This window comes from Gouania willdenowi, chromosome 16 (genome assembly GCF_900634775.1).
Source record: "Gouania willdenowi chromosome 16, fGouWil2.1, whole genome shotgun sequence".
NCBI lineage: Eukaryota > Metazoa > Chordata > Actinopteri > Blenniiformes > Gobiesocidae > Gouania > Gouania willdenowi.
The window spans coordinates 4,273,825-4,297,874 of NC_041059.1; the positions used below are offsets into that span (position 1 = coordinate 4,273,825).

General features: G+C 36.6%; 1 protein-coding gene across 4 annotated transcripts in view; it reads left to right on the forward strand.

Annotated features, from left to right (window-relative positions):
• inpp5b (inositol polyphosphate-5-phosphatase B) overlaps positions 1 to 24,050 on the forward strand; it is a 33,508-nt gene that overhangs the window by 4,080 nt on the left and 5,378 nt on the right. For 2 of the 4 annotated variants that reach the window (XM_028469902.1, XM_028469903.1), the window contains exons 5-17: positions 2,591 to 2,701; positions 6,346 to 6,459; positions 13,444 to 13,522; positions 13,860 to 14,015; positions 17,870 to 17,971; positions 18,069 to 18,183; positions 19,453 to 19,569; positions 21,210 to 21,397; positions 22,235 to 22,346; positions 22,419 to 22,528; positions 23,411 to 23,546; positions 23,632 to 23,742; positions 23,836 to 24,001. In XM_028469902.1, coding sequence (XP_028325703.1) covers positions 2,591 to 2,701; positions 6,346 to 6,459; positions 13,444 to 13,522; positions 13,860 to 14,015; positions 17,870 to 17,971; positions 18,069 to 18,183; positions 19,453 to 19,569; positions 21,210 to 21,397; positions 22,235 to 22,346; positions 22,419 to 22,528; positions 23,411 to 23,546; positions 23,632 to 23,742; positions 23,836 to 24,001 — 1,617 coding nt within the window. Of the gene's footprint in view, positions 1 to 2,590; positions 2,702 to 4,814; positions 5,068 to 6,345; positions 6,460 to 10,427; positions 10,511 to 13,443; positions 13,523 to 13,859; positions 14,016 to 17,869; positions 17,972 to 18,068; positions 18,184 to 19,452; positions 19,570 to 21,209; positions 21,398 to 22,234; positions 22,347 to 22,418; positions 22,529 to 23,410; positions 23,547 to 23,631; positions 23,743 to 23,835; positions 24,002 to 24,050 lie in introns of those variants that run through there. The other 2 variants (XM_028469904.1, XM_028469905.1) reach the window with 2 other exon arrangements.

The window sequence follows — 24,050 nt, forward strand, 5'->3', positions numbered from 1 at the left end:
AAAATGTCAAGCCCAAGGTTGCGTTAAGTGTCAAAAACCAACATTTTCCATATCTCTATGAATATTTATTTATTTATTCAAGTTCGATGCTTACTTTTATGAAAAGCTCATCTCAAGTGGAGTATTTTATTTAATTAGGCCTAAGCTGTACGACCTACCAGTAAAATGATCGGTAGGGGTTAAAGTTCATGACATCACAAAAAAAAAATTCCCTATAACCTGGCCACACATTGAGAGACAGTGCTCAGACTGGTACCATTGAACAACATTTTCTTTCAATGTGTGTTTAAGGTCAAGGTCTGTCTCCTGCATTATTACTTTTAATTTAATTAGTAAAAAGAACAAACTTGTCAACAAATCCACATACATGTTGTCTTTTTTTTAAATTTTTCCAATTTTCAATTGCCAAATACGTATTTGCCTTGCGAATACAGGTCTTGCCTAGTTTTATTTATCTCAGAGGGGCAATTTAGTTTCAGTTACATCCCCTCCAAGAAACTTTTCCACTGTTTCTCCAGCCATACGTTCACAACACCTATCATAGACAGTGCCACATGTAATTACAGTTCACTCAAAATACACGTAGAGTTTAAAAGGCGTATTCAAGAAGTACGACACTTTCATTCGGCCTCAGTTAGGAGAGGAAGTGCACAGCCCTCTCAGTGCAGCCTCGGCTCTACAGACAGTGACGGCCACGTGACGTTGCATCATCTACATTGATTTTGAATGTAATGTAGTCGCCAGAGTTGTCTGGACGTCCAAAAAAAAAAAGACTAATGTTGGATTCGAACCCCTAATCCTATGCTTCCTAGCGCGCTTCCTTACCCGTTGTGTCACCGTAACATTCATATTGTAATGCTAATTCTAGGGCCAATAAGTATATGCAAGTAGTGTGCATTCAGTCATATTTCTGTAATAATAATATATTGCTCTTCAGTCTTTCCTTTACATTTGCCTCAGGTTCGTATACAGGGGATTTTACTACAGACGCTACTACAGTAGGCATTTAAATGCAACCTTTTTGATTGCCCTGCATACAGTGTCTTTCACTAAATGCTCTGCATCCACAATGATATAAAGAAAACTACAGTTTGCAAAAAAAACAAGTTTGGATGAACCCGCGGAACGTCTTTGCACCGAATAGTACGTACCACGTTACCAAGAATTCCACCGTGTAAAAAAAGGTCTCAGAGAGGCTCTTGACATCCGCTCATAGAATATCCATGTTAAATTACAGCCCGATTCAACGAGCGTTAACGGAGGAGTAGTCATTAGACAAATGGGGCCCCCGTGGCACATACGGAGCAATGGGCCCCAATTTTTATATTGGTATGTGTCAATGAATTGGTACCACCAACTGTCACAATATTTGACTCACAAATAAATGAGAAAAAGACTTTATTTTTGTTTTTTTTTTTGTTTTTTTTAAAGGATTTTTTTGGCTCTAGTGGCCTTTATATGACAGTTGCTTGACAGGAAAGGGGGTCAGAGAGAGCAGGGAATGACACGCAGGAAAGGGTCCCAGGCCGGGAATCGAACCTGGACCCGCTGCAGGTGAGGAACTATAGCCTCTGTACATGGGGCGGGCGCTCTACCCACTGAGCTAAACACCGCCCCGAGAAAAAGACTTTAATGGGAATTGCCGAAAAAAAGGGGGTGGGCTCCATTTAAAAAAAGGGCTCCGAGCATCGCATCATATTCATAGCAAACTGCTTTCCGATCTAACAAGAACTAACGGAGGAGTAGTCATTTGAAAAATGGGGTCCCCCTGGCGCCCCCACATCGGGTAATGGGCTCCATTTACATATTGGTATATGTGCCAATGATTCGGTACCACCAACCATCATAATATTTGACTCACAAATAAATGAGAAATCGACTTTTGTTTTTTTCCTTCTTTTGGGGCCCCTCCTGGGCCCCAAATCAAAAATTGGGCTCAGAGCGTTGATGTGTACACATCCATAGATTATAGCTACCAAATTACAGCCTGATTTGTCCACGAATAACAGAGGAGAAGTGATTTTAACTAGTGTACACAACAACAACAACAAAGTGAAGGCGTTTTGAGTCCAGCAGCCCGCTGTCACGGTCTGTTTACCTCGTACTGAGACCGATTATGAGCATATGTGCGCGCATGCAACCCTAACCCCAACATTAACCCTAACCTAATCCAATAAACTAATAAAACACGTGTCTGTTCACATTGAAAACAAAAGTAAACAAACCTGATTTGTTTTTTCCTCAAAAATTAATTTTCCGGTAGTTTGCATTGTGATGTGAGCATGTCTGTGGTGTGTGATGTTACTAATGTGTGTCAGAGAAGAGTGTCATGGTAAATGAAAGTGTTCCTTGAGAAGCGGTGTTCATGTGGGCGGAGCCAGGTAGAAACCCAGGGGTTTTTTTTTTTTTTTTTTTTAGACAAAACTGCCAGTGAGCAGGTTCATTTCATGAAGAATGTTACCATGGTGACAGACTCATGTTAGAGTCAAACTTACCTTGCTTTCAGGAATGGAATACTCAGAGTTTCCCTCATTTGGAGCCCGAACATACATAGAGTTTGAACATAACCCGCTTTCTGGAACCCCCCCAGGTGCAGACACCAGAGTGAGAATGACGTACGTGAATGAAGAGTGGGAGTTCAAACTTCCATTTGGGTCCCATTCTCGCCTCTTCCTCAGCAAAGTCCACAAGGCCTGGAGTGGTGAGTCAGCATATTTGTAGCATGATATCCAAAAGTTTGTTGAACTTTTGAGAAGAAAAAAAAAAAGTGAAAAATACAAACATCAAAAATCATACTAAGTCTATTTGTTGACTGAAGATGCTTGTCACGCTTCACAGCAACCAAACGAGCTGGTTTTTGGTTCAAGATTAGAACTTTTCACACTGGGAATCAGTAGATCCATCTACTGTAGGTTTGATACCTGTAAGTAAAGCAGTGCAGCCGCTCCCAGTTTACTCCAATCAGTCACTGGTTTAATATGTTCAGGTTTCACTTTTTCAGAAAATATACTTTGATCTCCTGACATGTTTCGACTGTCAACTGCTGATCATCTTCAGAGGCGTCTGCTGATCGCTTTGACGTTTCCCAAAATGCAGAAGATGACACAGAAAATACACAAAACCTCAAAAATATACAAAATGACTGAAAAACACAAATTTACTGAAAAATACACAAACGGACAAAATCACAACTATGATACGCAACATAACTGAAAATATACAAAGCGTCATCAAAAAATACACAAAATGGGGAAAAACTACATAAAATGACTCCAAAAACACACTAAATGACAGAAAAATACACAAAACAGCAAAAATAACGACTTACAAAGACATACAAGTTTACAGAAAAAATACACTAAAGGACCACAAAATCACGACAATGATACACAAAAGAACTGAAAATATACACAACTTCGACAAAAATGCACAAAATGAGAGCAAATAAACACACACAAAATGACAGAAAATTGCACAAAACGACTTAGAAAAACATACAAATTTACTGAAAAATATGCAAAAGAACCACAAAATCACAATGATCATACACAAAATAACTGAAAATATTCAAAACGCCAAAAAAATACACAAAATGGGAGAAAAAAAATACACAAAAGGATGATGCACTAAATAGCTGAAAATTTACAAAAGTCAACAGAAATACACAAAATGTAGAGACAGGACCATCTATAAGGGGGAATAAAGGAGAGAGATTTTTGGGGTCCATCCATAAAGTTAGCAAAATGCTGGTCCATTGTTCTATGAATCTGTGATAACCATATTTATTTATTCATCTGAATAATATCCACCGTTATCCAGGAAGTTATGTATTATTTGTGCCATAGTATATAGTAATCTTAAATATGTAAATCATTGTTTTAATCAGAAATAAAATGGATTAAGTGACCAAAAATGGTGGAAAAGGTGGTGAAATGAATTTTTAAAAACCACAGAAATTGGTTTAAAGTTGCAAATTAGAGTGGGTAAAAATGGACATAAAAAGTGGTAAAAAGGGTTCAAAGTGTCAATATTGGAACAAATAGTTAAAAATGGCAAATAATGGGCATGACAAATCGTGAATGTGGTTGAATTGGAAAAATAAGCATGAAATATGGTGAAAAGAGGTTAAAAGTGACAATAATGGGTCAATATATGTAACATTAGGTGGAAAAGTGGTGGAAAAGGTTTTTAAGTGCTGAAAATGTCTTGAAAGTGGGAAAAATGTGCAGAAAAGGCATTGAAATTGAAGTGTCAGAAATGAGAGTAATGTGGCAAAATAATGCATTAAAAGAAGCAAAAATATAGCCAAAAAAAAGTGATGAAAATAGGTTAAAACATAGAAAGTTTGGCAACCCCCTCAGTGTCTCGCTACCTAAAATGGGGTCCTGACCCCGAGGTTGATGGATTAGTGAGAGTTAAAGACGAGCATATTTTCCAAACTTCATCTGTTTGTGTTTTGTAGGGTTTTTGTTTTTCCAGGACGAACCTGTTCAGCTGGTCCTGAATCAGCCTTAGGTGATACTATGTGGGAAATGTCACAACCCCCAACAAACTGGGTGAAAAAAAACAAACTATTCTGGAGATGTTTTAGGAGAAAACACTACATTACCCAGTCAGTGTGTGCATCCTATTAGAAAACCACAAAAAAAAAACCTGAAGTGCTGCTGTGTGTGTATGTGTGTGTGTAATCTGCTGTCTGCAGCCATGCAGGGCAAACCAAAAAGTGACAGAAAGAGGAGGCAGAGCAGAGGAGGTGGTGCAGAGAAAAAAGGGTGGAGTTTAGAAGGTGTAGCTGTTAGATAGTTGAGGAAAAGAGCTCGAGCAGGACTTGGACCTGGACCTTTATCTGTGTTTGTCATTTTAATTTTTATTGTTAAGTGATGTGTGACCTTAGCCAGTGGTTTACTGATTCCACAGTGCACGTCTCATGTGAGCATGGACTGAATTGTTCTTCTCACTGCTCAGCAAAGAGGAAACAACAGGATTTTTAAACTAAAGCAGTGATGGAGAAAGTGAATACCTCGACAGCTTTGGTTGGTAAAAGAAATAATCTGGGCTATGGTAAAGGTAAGCAGATGTTGGAATAAGAAACTTCAGCAAATGTTGAGGAAGCTTCTAGTTGTTCTTTGACAGCTGCTGTTTTATGATCATTTATGTGTGTGAAAGCTAGAGATGGGTGATATTAACAGGCAATATTTGCCATAAAATGTAATATTGTTTCACATCAGTATCGGTTTTTCCACCGATACGTGGTTTTTTTTTCCATTACTAAATTTAAATAAATATTCTTATTTTGCACAGATGTTTTTTTTTTGTGTGTGTAATACATCCAGTTGGTATCACATTAAAAATAAGGGGTTGGCTAATAGGGTGGTCCAAAAAAAATATTTTTAGATTCTGTACATTGGAACTATGCATTTGGTTCCATATCTTGCCAAATTATTTGGATCCAAATTTCATGCAAATGAATCAATATTTAGAGGTTGCACAGAACACTTGAAAATTGCTCTATACCCTAGGTTCCCAAAGTATGGTACGGGTGCCCCCAAGCGTACACAAATTGTTATTGAAAACAGCGTGACATTGGAAACTAAAATCTAAATAGAACAGCAGTCAGGAGCCTCCATGCATTGTCCTCTGTTAGATTGCCCTCTAGTGGTGAGAGTGAAACAATCTCATCAAAAAAGCCAAAATATGATGAGAGCTACATTGCTTTGCGCTAGCCAAACGTGCTTCATGCCCTTTGCCACCACGTACTTTGTGTGAAAGTTTATTTTCAGTTTTGACAAACATGAAAACAAATAAAATAAAGAACAAGACTTTGCGTCGAGTACGATTTAAGTGTCGGATTCTTCCAAACATTTCAGACTTCTGTTCATCCTCAACCTCACGCTTCTCACTAAAGCTGTAGCGAGTTGTAGTTCACAGTTTCAGGATGAATAATATGTTGTATTATTGATATATGTTCAATCAACAAATGTTTGGTAGATTTTTTTATTTTTTTTTCCCAAAAACAGTGATTGGTTTCTCCCTGGAAATGCCATACGTCTTCCTTTTCTTCCAAATTTCTTCTTAAATCATCTTCTGGATACCAAAACCTAATGCAGAGTTCTAATCAAGGTTATTTGAAACTTTTTATTTTACCATGCTTTGATGGACCATTCTACTGTCTATGTATATATTGGTATCGGAATTTAGTATTGGACAATATCGGCATACCAGAGTTCAGCTAAAAGCTAAAATCAAACTTCCCTCTTCAAAACAGTCAATTTCACATCTATGTATTTTGTTCTTCTTTGAACGTTAGTCCCCTTCTCATCCAGATGTTTGCATCTCTTTCTCCAGATGTTTGCAGGTCTCCCTCACAAGTGCTGAATTTTGAGTGGATCAACAAATACTACAAAGCCAGCAGAACTCAGGGAGTCAAACTCACCAAATTCAACCAACACAAGAAAACAGGTTTGTTGTTTCTAGTCTTGATTTGTAGAAGCTGAATCACTCCCACAGCAGTGCTCTTTATCTTCAGAAATAATTACCATAAATCATCAACTAGACTGGGTGGTTTTCTAAATACCAGTAGCCTTCCTTTTAAAGGTTTTTCTATATGAAATATAGATTGTCTGAGACGTTTCATCCAGGTCACGTTGATCACCATTGTCCTGCTCTATGATGAGGTTAAGACTAAAGACTAATTATAACTGAGCCAAAGGGATGACATCATGTTTGTAATGAGAGATGGATAGCTTCCACAATGGTAAAAAGAACAAGTTATAATCAAGACTTATAGTGTGTAATGCAATATAATGTGTGTGAAACATGAACTGGTTTCTGTAATCAAAGCAAACTACAATTAGGGGAAGATTTTCAGGCTCCAACACCTACTTCTGAAACTAAATATTAAGCCAGGGAACGTTGATAAATCCGGTTTGTCCAAGTTTTATAGATTTAAATGCAAGAAAAGAAGTGTTTGCTAAATATTTGCACATCTTCTTATAATATAATATCACTAACATCGTATCTGCAGCCCTTTTTTTTTTTTAAATGTCAGCCAGTAGTTAACAAGAAGCTTTGGAATATAGTTTATTTAATGAAAAGAGAGCACAAACAACACTGAGTACTAGGGGTGTCCCGATCCGATATTGATATCTGATAACGGTCTGATATCAGCCAGAAAGCGTATACAGTAGCTCCTCGCTCTATCGCAGTTCACCTTTCGCGGCCTCGGTGTTTTGCTGATTTTTTTTTTTTATAGCGCAATTTTGCATGCATTTTTTTACAGTGTATGAACGCACATTGTGTTCTGCGTCCTGATTGGCTGCTGCGTTCACACCGGATGCATCACGAAATGTCCATATGTCCAGATTACATTACTCTAAAGTGCTGTATGTTTGCAAGTTTTCTCCCCAACAAAACACACAATGTCAACATCTGTCTGAGAAAAGTGTGGGGGGGGGGTTTACAGCCTTAAAACATGTATAATAATTATTAAAAATAAATAAATAAAGCTGACTACTTTGTGGATTTTGCCTATTGCGGGTTATTTTTAGAACCTAACCCTCCGCGATAAACAAGGGACTACTGTATTGGATTTTATCGGACTGCATCTAAAATCTCCGATATATATTATATTATATTCAATTGTAGAATACTGTAGATATTATGTTGAAGGTTAAAATTGATGTAACCAATTGGTTAATAATAAATGGGTCAGTTTTTCTCATACCTGACTATTGTTCTCTGTTTGAGTGACATCACTTGAACAAGCCGTTTCTAACATTCCACACTATAAAATAAGTAATAAAAGTATGTATGACTCGTGCTCGTATCATATCGGTATCGGCCAGTACTCAAGGATGCAATATCGGTTTTGTATCAGAAGTGAAAAAGTTGTATCGGGACATCCCTACTGAGTACACATTCAAGATCACGTGTTTAGAGCTGTTCAATAATAATAAATAAATAACCAAATTATATGATGCTAACAAGTACAAATACAAACAAAAATGCATTTTTCACATTTCTAGAGATTATAGACAAAGCTGAAAGAAGAAGAAAAAAAATATATTTATAAACCAAGGGGCAAAACAATATATTAAACAATAAAGCAACAGATTGGGCTGTTGAAAACATCAAGTTTTGTCATTCCTGACATGAAGAATAGATAAAGAATTGACAAAGATATTCAGCTTGTTCCTCCAGTGAGTAAAATAAGGCTTGAATTTAAAGAAACATTTATGAATATAGTATTTTCCTAACAAAACAATATTATTCACACTAAAGTCAATCTTCTTATGATTAACAAACAAGCTACAGTAAACATATGAAGATGAATTTCTTGAGATTGAAACCAATTCTTAACATTGCTCCAAAAACTCTGCACTATGTCACACAAAAAGAGTCTCGACTTCACAAAATACACAGTAACCAACAATCAAATTAAATCTATGTCTCAATAATACCCGAGTAGGGTAAACATCATTAATAATCTTAAATTGAATTTCTTTCACTTTGGGCAAAACTGAATAAAACAACGTATTTGCATTTCTTTTAGCAGAGTTAGTGGAACAGAGAATCCAACAAAGTATTTCTTATACATTTGTTGTAACACTAAGGTTACAAAATTCAACATCATTGATATAACGCTGTGTTAATTTAAGGAAAACTTTGGAATTTATTAGATCATATTCCTCTTTTTTGTCCTTTATGAGTTTTAACATTGTACATGTGACGCACTAAGACAGAAAAAGTATACATAAAAATACAGTACTTAGTCCAGAGTTCATCCTACACACTAATAAACCTGGATAAACAAACAAACACAAAACAACAAAATACACAATACTAACTATGATTAACGTCATATTAAAATATCCACAGTTTAGCCACAAAAAAATACATCTAGAATGTAAGTAGGTGTCCTGTCACTTTATATCTCAGTTTTTCATTGTGCAGTACTCCAATAAATTCTTTAAATCATATTCTTAAGTGAGCTTTCACAATCTGGTCCTATTTATTTCTGAGTATAATTGAAATAACTGAAATGTTTCACATAAATCAGTGTATTGTAGAATATTTCCATCATCATCCATTAAGTGTGAGATGGCCCAGACTAAGGCTGCACGATTTTAGCTCAAAACAAAATCTCAATTTTTTTTTTACTTTGAAAATTCGATTTTTTTTTCAAACCCCTTTAAAAAAAACAAACATTGATTGATAAAATAAAAACCCACCCAACCAAAAATGAATTTAAATCGAAAACCTTGCATTAGAAAAAAAACTCACGCAAAATTCACATTTGAAACTGCTTTTTCAACTGTTTGTAAAGGGAGAGAGACTCTTGCTGTGCTTACACATGATAAACGAGAAAATCGATTTTTCGAATTTGAAATCCCCCTCAATAAATAATGGAAGTGTCTATTGATACTATGGGTACATTTCTACAAAAGCGTAACGTGCCAATGTAAACCTATCTAAGGCACCTGACTCAAAGATTCTTCCTTCTGTTGTCGTGGGTTAAAATTCCACCTTTAAAAATACATATATGAAAAAAATAAACATTTAAGGTATTTCCTGGGTTATGGTTATGGTTAGTGCTAAAATAAAAGGGTTAGCAGGGTAGCTAAAAATAAATATGAGCTAAAATAAAACTGACGGAACTTTAAGTCACGTGGTGCACCTATCACGTGACCTAAACTGGCCAATGAGGGGTGCTGCGACAGTCTATTCATACGTTTAACGTATCAATACAATAACCACGGCTATAAATAATTTTATTACGATTTTATATCAATTAATCATGTAGCCTTAGCCCAGCATCTATTACTGTACCATTCATTTATACAAACTAATTATCTCATCACCAAAATGAGCTTAAATCTGAGAGTTTGACTGGAAACTTGTTAATATTGTAATGACGAGCCTCCAGCCGTAATCCAAGTTTTGTAGTCTTTAATGAAGCACGTTGAAACCCGACTACTGTGGGCCGTAGTCGACGCCAAAATCAACAGAACGCAGGTACCGTCTTACCCCCGACTCTCATTTTCACTCTTTTCCCCCGCTTACACACCTCCTCCCCCAGCCTCCCAGCCAATCACCACTTAGAACTCCCGTAAACAAAGATACACATTGGTAGGGAAAGCTGTCCGTAACGATGGTGCATTCAAAGCCATGGGACATCTCAACATTAGTGAATCATTGAATACACAACAAGTAGAACAACATAAACATAGGACCCAGTCCGTTACAATATCATCATCACATTTCAGAAGAAATAATAATTTGTGAAACATCAAGTTGGTTACATGGAGGCAAATAGATTGTTTTTTGAGTATACACCGTTTTAACCACAGTTATTTATTATATCTATGTTTGGTATCATCTTCCTCTGGCTGTAGGCCCCTCCTACTGTAGGGCTGCCCGTTCTGATGCCTGTCCTAAAACACACTTTAATCTTCTGCACGAAATGCGTGGGAGCGGTTCAGGGACATGTCTGCTGTGATGAGAGACTCTGGTATGGAACATAATCCCAGCCTGGTTTTTTTTTTTTTTTTTTAATTCTGTATCTATTCAAACCTGTAGTGTTTTCCTCTCAAAGCAGCTAGCATTGAAGCTAGCAACCAAGCTTCAATAAGGCTAACTTTAGCACCGTTAGCCCGTTTCGTCTGGATATTTGTCAATATTTCATTTAACTTTTCCCGTACCTCTGTTAATGCTTAATATTCGATTGCTTATATGATTATTACGGTGCAGCTAATAGCTCGGACTAATGTATTAATGTTCTCTAATGCAACAGAAAATGACACACCTGTTGTGATCGATGTCGATATAGCACATATTTATATGAAACACCCCCGCTTTATTTGCTGTTTTCTCTTCAGTTTTATGCAGTTTTATTTGTTATCAGTGCCCTTTGGAGCTTTATTATAGCGTGTTAGCGCTAATCATTGTGCAAACTTTCCTGGTGTAATGTGAATAGCGGTTACCGTGGTGATAAATGATAGCCGCAGATCAAACACGATAAACTCACTTTATTTTTGCTAATTGAAACAAAAAAATATAACACATGTCACAATCCTGCACAGATAAGGTATTTATTATTATTACAGTGTTAATAATAGGTTATTAGGGAACTTGTTACCAACAGCAATCACGGACTCGAACCAAACCCGGACACTAGTTAGCAGGGGCACCAATAAATCTATAACGCGGCTACCAAAGCCGAGCTGCGTCTGCCCTGCTTTGCATTTACATTAAGACTTAAATTAAAATAGTTACATTTCACCAAAAAAACTTACTAAATCTTCATTAATTCTTGGTGTTTAGATCGAGTAGACTAAATGTGTCAAACTCGAGTCCCGGGGGCCAAATCCGGCCAATTTGGAGCCTTCAGTTCGGCCCACAGGAGAAAGTAAAATCATTGTGTAAATGACACTCAATAATATTTGCAAGGGGCTCACAGTTTTTCCCGCTGCTTATACTACTTGAGATCAAACTGTTCTGTATTTGTCTCCTGAACTAGAATGAGTTTGACACCCCTGGGATAGACTTTCTATGAAGTTTAGGATGTATGTATGTGCTGTGTAAATGTTGAACTTTGCTGTTTAAATAGAGCAAATGTTGTATCGTGAGTATTTAACGTAGCACATTGACATGCATGACTTTATGTCGCTTTCTAGTTGTGTATTGAACGTTTCACCTTGACTCTTTGGATTGTAAAAGCTGCTGTGTAATCAGTGAAGTTGTATGGCCTCATTAGGATTGGCCACCACTTGCTGTGGCTTATCTACGATTGGTTGGAAACTGCATAAAGCATTGTTCCAAGTGGACTTGACCTGGGAATAAACATGAGAAACAAAACCTCCTTTAGCACCGCAAACACTGCACTCATTCAGGCCTGTGCTCTACTGTAATCATAGACTTCTCCTTTTTAGTCCCCACACTGTTTACACTGTCGATTAGGTCATTTATTTACTTATTTATTTTGCATATTATGCGTACAATTTGTGCCGATGTGAAATTCAGTTTTTGCATGATGCATGTAGACAAAGGGGCTTCAGTGTAGGGCTGGGCTATATATCGAAATTGAAGATATATCGAGTTTTGTATTTTAGCAATATAGAAAATTAAAATTTTGCCAATTTTTGTTTTTCATAGCTCATCGTCAGATTCATGGCAATGCACACCTCTCTAATACAATGGAATAAAATAACACAAGATAAACAAAAAGGATGCTCTAAATTATAGATTAAATACAATTTATTAAATATAATAAACTAAATCAGCGGCTAAACCATAGTGCTTTGAAAATGTTCGGTAACATTCTTCTTCAGTATTTCATGTAATTTACCATTTCAATAAACGATTATTAAAAATGTATGCATCGGTTATCGATTACTATGTCTGAATTACGAATATCCCACCCCTAGTTGTTTTGTCATTTTTTATAAATGTACTAATAATAAGGAAATTATTGTTATATTATTAATAGTGGTGGACTCGATTAACTAGAGACTGTCATTAATTAATCTCGATTAATATAAATTAATTACATAATATTTGACACGAGAAGCAATGTTTTTCCAGTTTAAATGGATTTTAGTATATGACTGAATCATTGAAAACAATAAATAAGCTTAAACAGCAAAATAGTGTTTATTATTTCCATCACTGTGTGTTAACATAATGTGAAATATTAATAAATAATATTCTTATTGCATTGTTCAAAAAGCATAAACATAAATTTAAGTAAGCTATATTCATGCTTTTCTGGATTTTATGTAAACTTTCTTAAACAAATTTGTTGTTGTGTATTCAAATAATAAAACATCACTTCGGAGTGCAAAAAAAAGTCCTAACCCTAATTATTAAGAATCGTATTTTTTTTTTATGATAATAATAATTTAGGCCCCTGGTATTCACAACAGTTTAACATTTAATAAATGTGTCGTCATGTACAGGAAAAAGCCTTTGTGGGGTTTCCTTGCACAATTTTCACAAAAGAATTTTAAGTCTTTAAGGTTTACTTTATGATAATGTCTTGTTCCAAGTAGATGCATAATTAGCACTTATACTGGCTTTATTTTATTATAAGTGATTGAAGTGCTTCAGAAAATGCTCTTTTTCAGCATTGTAAAATGTTAAATGTAAAGATGTTATCTGACTGCGTTCAGTAATCTGCTGTGTTTCTTGCAAAGCTGCAGGAAGCGTGGCCCGCTCTGTCTCAATACTTCATCTTGACCCTTTCAAAATAAACTACTTAAATTGTAATGAGTCAACAAATCTGTGAAGTCCAACGACTGTACATACTGAGCCCTGACAAGCTGCTGCTTGATTGATGTTAAAGCTGTAATGTTGATTTACAGATTCAGTTCATATGGATCTATTACTGCCTGTAAGTGTGTGTGAAACCACCTTCATGCTGGGTTTTTTTTCTCCCCTAAACAGAGAAATCGGCTGAAAAAAGGGGAACAGCAGAAAAGGAGAAGGCCCCACCAAAGTCTACAGTGTCCTCCACACAAGAGAGGTAACGTTTAGAATATCTGTCTGAAAATGTCCCTCAAAACTCACTGTTTTCTGGTTTTAAGTCAGTAAAACCAAATAACAACACTGTTTATTTGTTATTTTGATTTGGTTTTAAAACTGAATAATCAAAGAACGAAGGTTACACGGATTATTTTGTATTTTATATTCTTTTTTACAGCTTCACCCCATCAGCATTGTGTCAGAGCTCTTTATTTGAAGTCCAGTTATCATCAGTGTGTTAAAGTGTGGGGAATGATCAGTATGCCATCCACGCAGCCCCTTGGATCTTATTTTACACCATGTGACCAAGTGTTTCTGTCTGTCTCCACTTTCTCCAGTCGAGAGGAGCGTGATGACCTGGTGCGTTCCTCCAGCCACACGGCGTCCAACAAAGCCCAGATACTCGCCATGCCACAGTTTGGCCTGCGTGACAACCTCATCAAGTGTGAGCTGCTGAAAAACGAGGAGCTCTACACGTATCTGGAGCCCTTCAGGTACGGTCGTCATGGTTACCAACTCTTTCGGTTTTTCAGACATGTTTGGCAAGTGAAGGAACGTGAGTGATGATTTAGGTGACATTTTATCATGGAGCTCATCAGCGAGAATGTTAGTATTTCATGTAGGTTTGATTTTGGATTTTTGTGCTCTTCTTCTTCTTCTTGGTTATAAGTCAATTATTATTATTATTATTATTATTATTATTATTATTTAGAATTATTGTGTCAGAACAGCATGTACCCACAGTTCTTGTTGGGTTGTGTAAAAATAATGAGTCAACCTCCCTGGGTTTGTATCTCAGCGTGGCTAAATTAAGCCCCACTCTCTCTGAAAGGGTCTAGAAACGCAGCGAACTCTGATTTAACTGTGCAGTATGTTTACAGAAGACAGAGGAAGAAGCATTTTTTGTTTAGTCACACAAAACGCACCGCCTTTATTGGTTGACATAAACCAAAAATAGGAAGAAATTCAAAAGAGCATCAGATCATACTTCCTTTCCCCCACTATACGTGTCTAGCAGCACTTTTGTGTTTCTTACCTCTGTGTAACCCACACATGAAGTTAAAATACTGTAGCTCTAAAATTCCATTTTCCATTTTTTTTAGTGAAATGTAGGTTTAAAATGACTGTACTGCAGTGAATAATCATTGTGCGTCTCACCATTACAATTTTCATCTCTGCCTACAGTATGTGACTAGTTTTGACTCACATACTGCTATTCATAGACAAAATATATGCTGTAAATATTTTTTGGGGAAGTGTTAACAAATGCCTCTCAAATGCTTCTGTCAAGAAAATTACAAGATCACCTATGTGGAGATATATCTATATTTGTATTTGGCAATTAAAAATTGTTATCGTTGGAGTTCTTATGCTGCGTTCACACCGAATGCTTCTTCTGCGGCATTGGACGCGTCTGCCGCACGAAACGTTCTGCAGGTTTCGTAGAATCAAAAAATGTCCCCATTTGCTTCATATGCACGTTTGAAGCGAAGCCCCGCCCACCAGCAACACATCCAACTCGGTGAGTTTCACTGCCTGCTGAAGTGAGGAGCTGTGCTCCTTTTTCTCCTCTCAGAAACATAAACCATCAGTGGAAAAGACCGGTGTGATTAGCGGCTAATGCTATCCTAGCTCAGTGACGACTTTCAAAGATGAAAACTACAGAGAGAACTTTTACCTTCTACTACCACCTCCTCGCTGATTCTACTCCACGCCAAATCCTTCCTAGTCCGGTCCTGGTTATGAAGGCCGTGTCATACACAGCAGCTCCAGGTGGTCACACACAGCTTCTACGCCATTGTTGAATGGGTGAACAGACCGGTGTCCATGTTGACGGCCTGACGTCATCGTCAACAAAGACTCTGTTTGGCTTTCGTCAAGAGTTGAATATTTTCAACTTGTGCGAATATGACGAAAAAAAATCGCTCTCACGGCCAACGCTTTTGACACGCGGACCGGACCGCACCACTGCCCAGGAAAAAATTTGTACCTGGGACGCATCTATCCATTGACTTTGTATGTTATCTGGTTGCACAAACATTTCGTGATGCGTGATAATAATAATGCTGCGTGAACGCAGCATTATTATTTTTCTTCCACAACTCCTTTGTCCTGGAATTCCTCCTAGGCTAATAATGCAGCACGTATGTCATCTCATAGGGGCAACGTTAAGGGTGTGCAGTCGACCTTTTTTGGAACCTGTCAAGGTCTGTCAACAAAAATGCAACAGAAAGATACAAAAATACACATAATGACTCCAAAAACCATACGTTTCAGAAAAATGCACCAAACAAAATATATATAAAAATGAGTTTAAAAAAAAAAACACCGTTATCATGTAATGTCCCATAGAGTTAAACCAGGGAAATCACACACACTATTTTACTTTGCACTAGCAAATATACCTCTTTATCACACTATAGAATACAGAGTATGTACACCTCTTTGTACATCCAACCTTCAAACACATACTCATTTGGCCATAATTGTCATCTCTACTTAAGCTCCTCCCACTATATAAATACATACTACCAACAGGCACTGTACTACTAAGTTGAAATGACTGAACACGTGCTTACAATGGAGCTTTTACTCCCATGACAAACATCATTTTGCACAATCTATTACACGGTAACAAAACTGTTAAATTACATAAAAAGACTAAAATGAGACTAAAACTGATTTTGACTGACTACATTTTGATTAAAACAAAACAAAAATAAAAGATTCAAATCATGTGACTTTAACTAAATCCTGTTTTTGGTGAGTAACTGCCATTAAAACTGAAATTAAAACAGTGCGTAGCTTTTACACATTTGCACGTCGTGCAGTTCAAACTGTTGAAAGAACTACATAGTCCTTCCTGAATGTGCTCATTGTGCTGCCAGCTCAAACAGGAACTTATGTGTTTCCCACACTTTCTTTTGTCGTTGTTATTGTTTTATGTTTTCACTCCTGCGTTTTGCTGACTCAGCTCTCGTTTACTTCCTGAATGGGTCAGGTTTTATTGGCAGGGATCAGGCTTAAATGAATTCATGTTGGGTGTGGGATACATATGTATGTGTATATACGTATATATGCATATGTGTGTATCCATAAAATGAAGAGTCCGTCCTTAAGACTGCTCTACTGTAAAGTGCCTTGAGATACCATTGGTTATGATTTGGCGCTATACAAATAAAGATTGATTGATTGATTGATTAAATGGAATGTTTTCACTCACATCTGATGACTTGCTTTTTTCTGTGTATGTTTATTGTTGTCTTGCTCGTTATGAGGCCTTTTGTGCATTTCTGTTGTCCTTCCGTATATTTTTCCTGTAAAAAATGTTTTTTGGAGTCATATTGGTAAATGGTAAATGGACTTGATTTATATAGCGCTTTATCCCCACACTGAAGCAGTCTCAAAGCGCTTTACACATCAGCTCATTCACCCAATCACTCTCACATTCACACACCAATGGGACAGGACTGCCATGCAAGGCGCTAGTCGACCACTGGGAGCAACTTAGGGTTCAGTGTCTTGCCCAAGGACACTTCGACACATAGTCAGGTACTGGGATCGAACCCCCAACCTCTCGATCAGAGGACGACCCACTACCACCTATTGTCAATTTTTGTTTTCATTTGGCGTTTTTTTTTGTTTTGAGTAATTTTTGTATACTTCTGTTGTTTATTTGCTTGCTTGTAGTACTGTGGGTTTGCGGAGTAATTTTTTGCGTGTTTTTCTTATGTTTGTGTGTACTTTTGTTGTCATTTTGTGTATTTTTGTAGTTGTTTTTGCGATATTTGTCGTAGTTTTGTGTATTACTGTTGTCCTTTTGAGTATTTTTCCTGTAAAATAAATGTTCTTTTTAGTCTTATTGTCTTTTTTTGTATTCATTGTTTTCTGTTGTTGTTTTGCTCGTTCGTTGGTGCTGTGGGTTTGCAGAGTCATATTTTGTGTTTTTCTTTTTATTTTGTGTACCTTCGTCATTTTCTGTAATTTTTCGAGTCATTTTGTGTATTTTTGTAGTTGTTTTGCGTTATTTGTCGTAATTTTGTTTATTTTTGTAGAGGTTTTGTGTGGTTTTGGAGTATTTTCTGTGATTTTGTTTGTCTTTTACTGTATTGTTCTGCAATGATGTAATTTTTTGTATTTTTGCTTTTGTTTTGTGTATTTCAGATATCTTTTAATGTCATGAATTATTGCATTCATGACATTGCATTCACAAAAATGTACTTGTGTGTTTTTGGGGTGTATTTGGTTTACTAACTAACTCAAGAGATTGCATATTTCTACAGTCTAAGAGATACTTTTATTAGCCTTTTGTCATATTGACTAAAACTTTTGTCTTGTTTGTCTCCAGCTTTTTTCTTGGAACATACAATGTGAACGGGCAGACGCCAAAGGAAAGCCTGAGCCCCTGGCTGAGCAGCACCCTGGACCCTCCTGATATTTACTGTGTGGGGTGAGGTAACATTCACCTTCAGCCAATACGACGTCAATCCACGTACAAGAAGATACAGGAGTTTTATTTTTAACGTTTTTTTTTCTCCTTCCTGTAGATTTCAGGAGCTTGATCTCAGCAAAGAGGCTTTCTTTTTTCACGACACTCCCAAGGAGCAGGAGTGGACCAAGGCCGTGTCCGAGGCGTTGCATCCAGATGCCAAGTATGCCTTTGTAAGAAAGTCTAATTTATTTTCATTTAAAAAAAACATACAACCCTGTTTAAAGAAGAATAACCATTGGGCACACACACACACACACTTTAAACAAAGTGGTTCGTTCAGCCAGCAGGACTATTGGCTGTACTTTACCACTCCTGGAGACCACACATAAAGCCGGACTCTTAAATCGAGTTAAAAATTACAGTACTCTCAACAACAATTTACAACTGGATGATTTACACAACGATTCATGTATTTTCCTGTGGGCCGAATCAGATGCTCTAAAGGGCCGGATTTGGCCGCCAGCCCTTGTGTTTGACACATGTGATCCATACTGTATATAGAGCCCTGGCAGATATATAAATCATAATTGACATAATGTGCACCCCTGATCTTGTGCATTATTTCTGTAGTAGTTATATCGTCATGTTATTCTTCTTTTTTTTCATTTTAAGTGACTCTCTTTCTTCCTCCTCTTTTTATTTCTTTATTTTTCTCCTCTCATCTGCTTTCTTCCTCATTTGTCAGTTTTGCTGGTTGAGCTTAAGTCACCTCACAGGATGTGTCACAAGGGAAGCATCATAAACTGTCAGTGTCTGTCTACAGCTAAGGCTGAATAAACTAAACTAAACTCAAGCACATTCTGCTGTTAAACTGAATTTAGTTCAGGGGCCAAATATGGAGCAGTTTATCTTAAGTGGGCCACAGATTTTGGGCAGGAAAATGAGTAATTTAATCATTATTGTGCTCTAGTTTGCACTTCCACCTATAAATAAATGAGAAAATATGTACGACACTGATAATATCAAAGCAACAAGTGACAGATTTAAGTGCCTGCAGGATCTTCACTTTCAATTTATTGGATTTTGTGGTCCATTTTTTTGTAATTAGGGTGAAATTTGTGGAATAATTTGAAGAAAATTGCAGGGTTTTGAGGAAAAAAACTGAGAGTTCTTTTAACATTTGAGATTAAAATGTGATAGTCTCATTGATATGTGTATTAGTTTGGAGATATCTAGCTGCGATATGTACAACTGAATTAGTTGGTAATTTACACAATGATTCATTGTTTTTCTGTCTTTTTTGCTTTCTGCTGTGGGCTGAATTGGATGCTCTAAAGGGCCATATATGGCCCCCGGGCCTTGAGTTTGACACCTGTGATCTATTGGCTTCACAATAACATCTAAGGGCTTGTTTTTGTTCAATTTGACAAGGAATCGCATTAGCTGCGTTGTACTGCGTTAATACAATTAAATGTGATGTTCTACTTGTGCTTCTACAGGTGAAGTTGATACGTATCGTTGGCATCATGCTGATCTTCTACGTGAAGAAGGAACATGCAGAATTTATCTCTGACGTGGAAGCGGAGAGTGTTGGCACAGGGATCATGGGACGGATGGTAAGGACCAAAAACACTGATCAGACTCATCTCAACTCATAAATTATCATCTCCTCCTGCTCGAAGTGGATGTTCAGAATGTCATCAGACAACTAATTTCTAATCAGTGACATAGATATTATAAATGCATAAAATCTTCAGCAGCTTTGTTTACCAAAAAATACGCCAAAGGAAACATACATAATGACAGAAAAATACACAAAACAAAAGCAAAAATACATTGCAGAAAAATACAGTACAAGACAAGAAAAACACAGAAAATACTCCACATACACACACAACTACTACAAAAATAAACAAAGCAACAACAGTAATAAACAAAATTCCAACAAATAATGCAAAACAACTACAAAAATACACAAAATGACAAAAAAATATATTAAAATTACAGAAAATGACAAAAGTACCCAAAATAATAAGAAAAAACAAAATGACTCTGCAAACCCACAGTACTAACAAACGAGCAAAACGAAGAAATACACAAATATTACTCCAAAAAAACACAAAATGAAAACAAAAATAGGCAATATGACTAAAAAGAACTTATAATTTACAGGAAAAATATACAAAAGGACAACAGTAATACACAAAACTACGACAAATAACACCAAACAACTACAAAAATACACAAAAGATATATTTAAAGTTACAGAAAATGACAACAAAAGTACACAAAAAGATAAGAAAAATACAACAAATGACTCCACAAACCCACAGTACTACAAAAAAAAAAAAAACAACAGAAATACACAAAAATTACTCAAAAAAAAAACAAATGAAAACCAAAATAGACAATATGACTTTAGAAAACAAATTTTACAGGAAAAATACACAAAAGGACAACAGAAATGCACAAAAGGAACATAACGAGCTAGACAACAATAAACATACACAGAATGACAGAAAAATACACAAAACAAAAGTAAAAATTCCAATAATTACATTGCAGGAAAATAAAGTAAGACAAAAAAAGCGCAGAAAATACTCCAAAAACACACAAAACGACTACAAAAATGAACAAAAAATGACTGAAAAAATACATACAAAATTACAGAAATTGACTCTGTAAACCCATAGTACTAACAAATGAGCAAAACGAAAACAGAAATACATAGAAATTACTCCAAAAAATCTGCAAAATGACAACAAAAATACACAATGGTAAATCGACTTGATTTATATAGAGCTTTATCCCTACACTGAAGCAGTCTCAAAGCGCTTTATCAGCTCATTCACCCAATCACTCTCACATTCACACACCAATGGGACAGGACTGCCATGCAAGGCGCTAGTCGACCACTGGGAGCAACTTAGGGTTCAGCGTCTTGCCCAAGGACACTTCGACAAATAGTCAGGTACTGGGATCGAACCCCCAACCTCTACCACCTGAGCCACGGTCGCCCACAATATGACAACAAAAGTACACAAAAAGATAAGAAAAACACAAAAAAATTATCCCACAAACCCACAGTAATACAAACAAGCAAATAAACAATAGAATTATACAAAAATTACTCCAAGAAAAAACGCCAAATGACAACAAAAATACTCAATATGACTCCAAAAATACTGTATTATGTATTTGTATGTTTACTAGTTCCAAGTCCAACATTCTTCATTCTGATTCTCCTCTTCCTCAGGGTAACAAGGGTGCCGTGGCGATCCGCTTTCGCTTCCACAACTCTGATATCTGCGTGGTCAACTCCCACCTGGCCGCCCACATCGAGGAGTTTGAGAGACGTAATCAGGACTTCAAAGACATCTGCAGTCGCCTCCAGTTCCGCCAGCTGGATCCGTCTATTCCTCCTCTCACCATCATGAAGCACGAGTACGTTACATTTAAATCATGAGCTGGTGTAGCGGATTTGGAGATTTAAAGAGGGAATGTGTTTCTAAAGTGTTATGATGCTCTTCAAAGGCACACGTTGGCAAACGCCCTCTCTCTAGATTTCATTCCACAATCCTTTAATCTGGAAAAGTGTGGGCTGTGAGGGTTTACACAAATAATCTATGCACACTTTGATTTACTCACCACCAAAGGGTTTCTTAAACTGCTAAAGAGTCTGCCTGGTGTCCCTGGACCTGAATTATAGAAATACTGGGTGTAAAGGACTGATCATGTCTGTGGTTCTCAAACCTTTTCAGCTGCCCCCCCCCCTTTGAAAAATTTAAAACTATTAGGTCACGACAAAATGTAAAAAAAAAAAGGTTAAAAAAAGTGACTTTTTGGGTGGGGAAAAATTTGGACGATTCTTCAAATTTCATAAAAATAACTAATAATCTTAGAACAGGAATAAAGCGCTTTATTAATAAAGTGTAAAAGGAAAAAAAACTCATTTTAATTGGAATATTTTTCTATTTTTTTTTTCAGATCTCATGGCTGCGCCCCCTCTTTGAAGAATTAATATTAATAACTAGTAATTTTAGAAACGATATAATGCTCTTTATTAATCACAGCAAAATATTATTTATTATTTCTATTTTAAAAGACAGGTTAAAAATGTGGAATCTTCCTTAAATCTCCTAAAATTATTAGTTATTAATGGATAACCATAATAAAGCTCTTTATAATAAAGTGTGCGCCCCCCAGTTTGTGAACCACTGGGTCATGTGATCAACTGTTGTCCCAGTGTTCCCATTGACTGGTTTTTATTCCTCTGATCAGTGTGGTTTTATGGATCGGAGACCTGAACTACAGAATCAGTGAGCTGGATGTGGACAAAGTTAAAGATCTCATCACAAGGAAGGACTTTAAATCTCTGCACAGTTATGATCAGGTAACAGGAACAATCTATGAAAGCAGTCTATAATTAATTACCATGTAACCATTAGTTACTCATCATCCTCAGCTGAAGAGACAGATTGATGAAGAAGCCGTGTTTGTGGGTTTCGTGGAGGGGGTGATCGAATTCCAGCCTACCTACAAGTACGACACTGGTTCCGACAAGTGGGACACCAGGTAATTTACTATGAAGACTGGGAGGGAAAACCTGGAAAACCAGCATTTTTCATTTAAAAGGAAAAGGAATATCTGTTTTTATACGATGGTTTATTAGGGCCACATTAAAATAAAAAAAAGAAATCTGGGAACTACAAGATTAGTTGTAATATTTTGAGATTAAAGTCAAAATATTTCATGATTAAAGTTGTAATATTTTGAAAATAAAGTTGTATCTTAATAAAATCACAATTTTACGTGATTAAAGTTGTAATATTTCGAGATTAAAGTCATAATATTTTTAGATTAAAATTGTAATTGTATGGGAATAAAGTCGTATCTTAATAAAAATCATAATTTGTGAGATTAAAGTCGTAATATTTTAAGATTAAAGTTTCAATATTTCGAGAATAAAGTTGTAATTTCATTAGAATAAAGTTGTATTTTAATAAAATCGTAAATCTATGAGATTAAAGTTGTAATATTTCGAGATTGAAATCATAATATTTCGAAAACAATGTTGCAATTTTTTGTGAATAAAGTCGTGTCTTAATGAAATTGGAATTTTATGAGATTAAAGTCACAATATTTCAAAATGAAATAATACTGAAATACAAACAGGATGTTGTGTGTGTTTCGGTATTTTTATTTATTTTTTAAATGGAATTAGTTTATATGCTGAGGTATTTAAAATGAAACAATATTTCAAATCGCTTCCAAAAGATTATCTTGTACCTACTCTTATGTTAATATTTGGTCTGTCTTAAATTATGTGGCCTTGGTGTTCGTTGTTTAAACACGTGGAGTCCGATGTGGTGCTTGTGCCTTTATTTGTCATTTGTGTGTAAATATACACCCAGTTTGAAATTAATTGTCAGTGATGAAATCCCTGTGTGTGTTCAGTGAAAAATGTCGCGTCCCAGCTTGGTGCGATCGCATCCTGTGGCGAGGAAAGAACATAGAGCAGCAGCTTTACCAGAGTCACATGGACCTGAAGACCAGCGACCACAAGCCTGTCAGTTCCCTGCTGGAGATTGGGGTAAAAGGAGTTTTCTGCAAGATTTTATCACTGGGAAATGTTAGCCACACCTCTCCCTCTGACAGCCTCTCCACTGTGTCCACAGATCAAAAGAGTCAACAGTGAAGCCTACAAGAAGACGTTTGAAGAAATCGTTCGCAACATAGACAAAATGGAAAATGAATGCATTCCGTCTGTAACGCTGTCCAAGAGAGAGGTGAGACCCCCCCCCCTCCTCCTCTGTCTGCTGGGGAGGCAGGAGTTGATCTCACATGTACAACCTGAAACTTGATGTGTGTGTGTGTTCCAGTTTCACTTTAAGGACGTGAAGTTCATGCAGCACCAGGCGGAGACTCTGAGCCTCTTCAATGACGGGCAGGTTCCCTGTCAGTTTGAGTTCATCCAGAAACCCAACGAGTCCACTTACTGCAAACCGTGGCTCACAGCCAACCCCCCCAAAGGCTTCATCGCTCAGGGTAAGATACACTTCAATAAATCCAATGTAAATGTGGACTCGCAGACCAG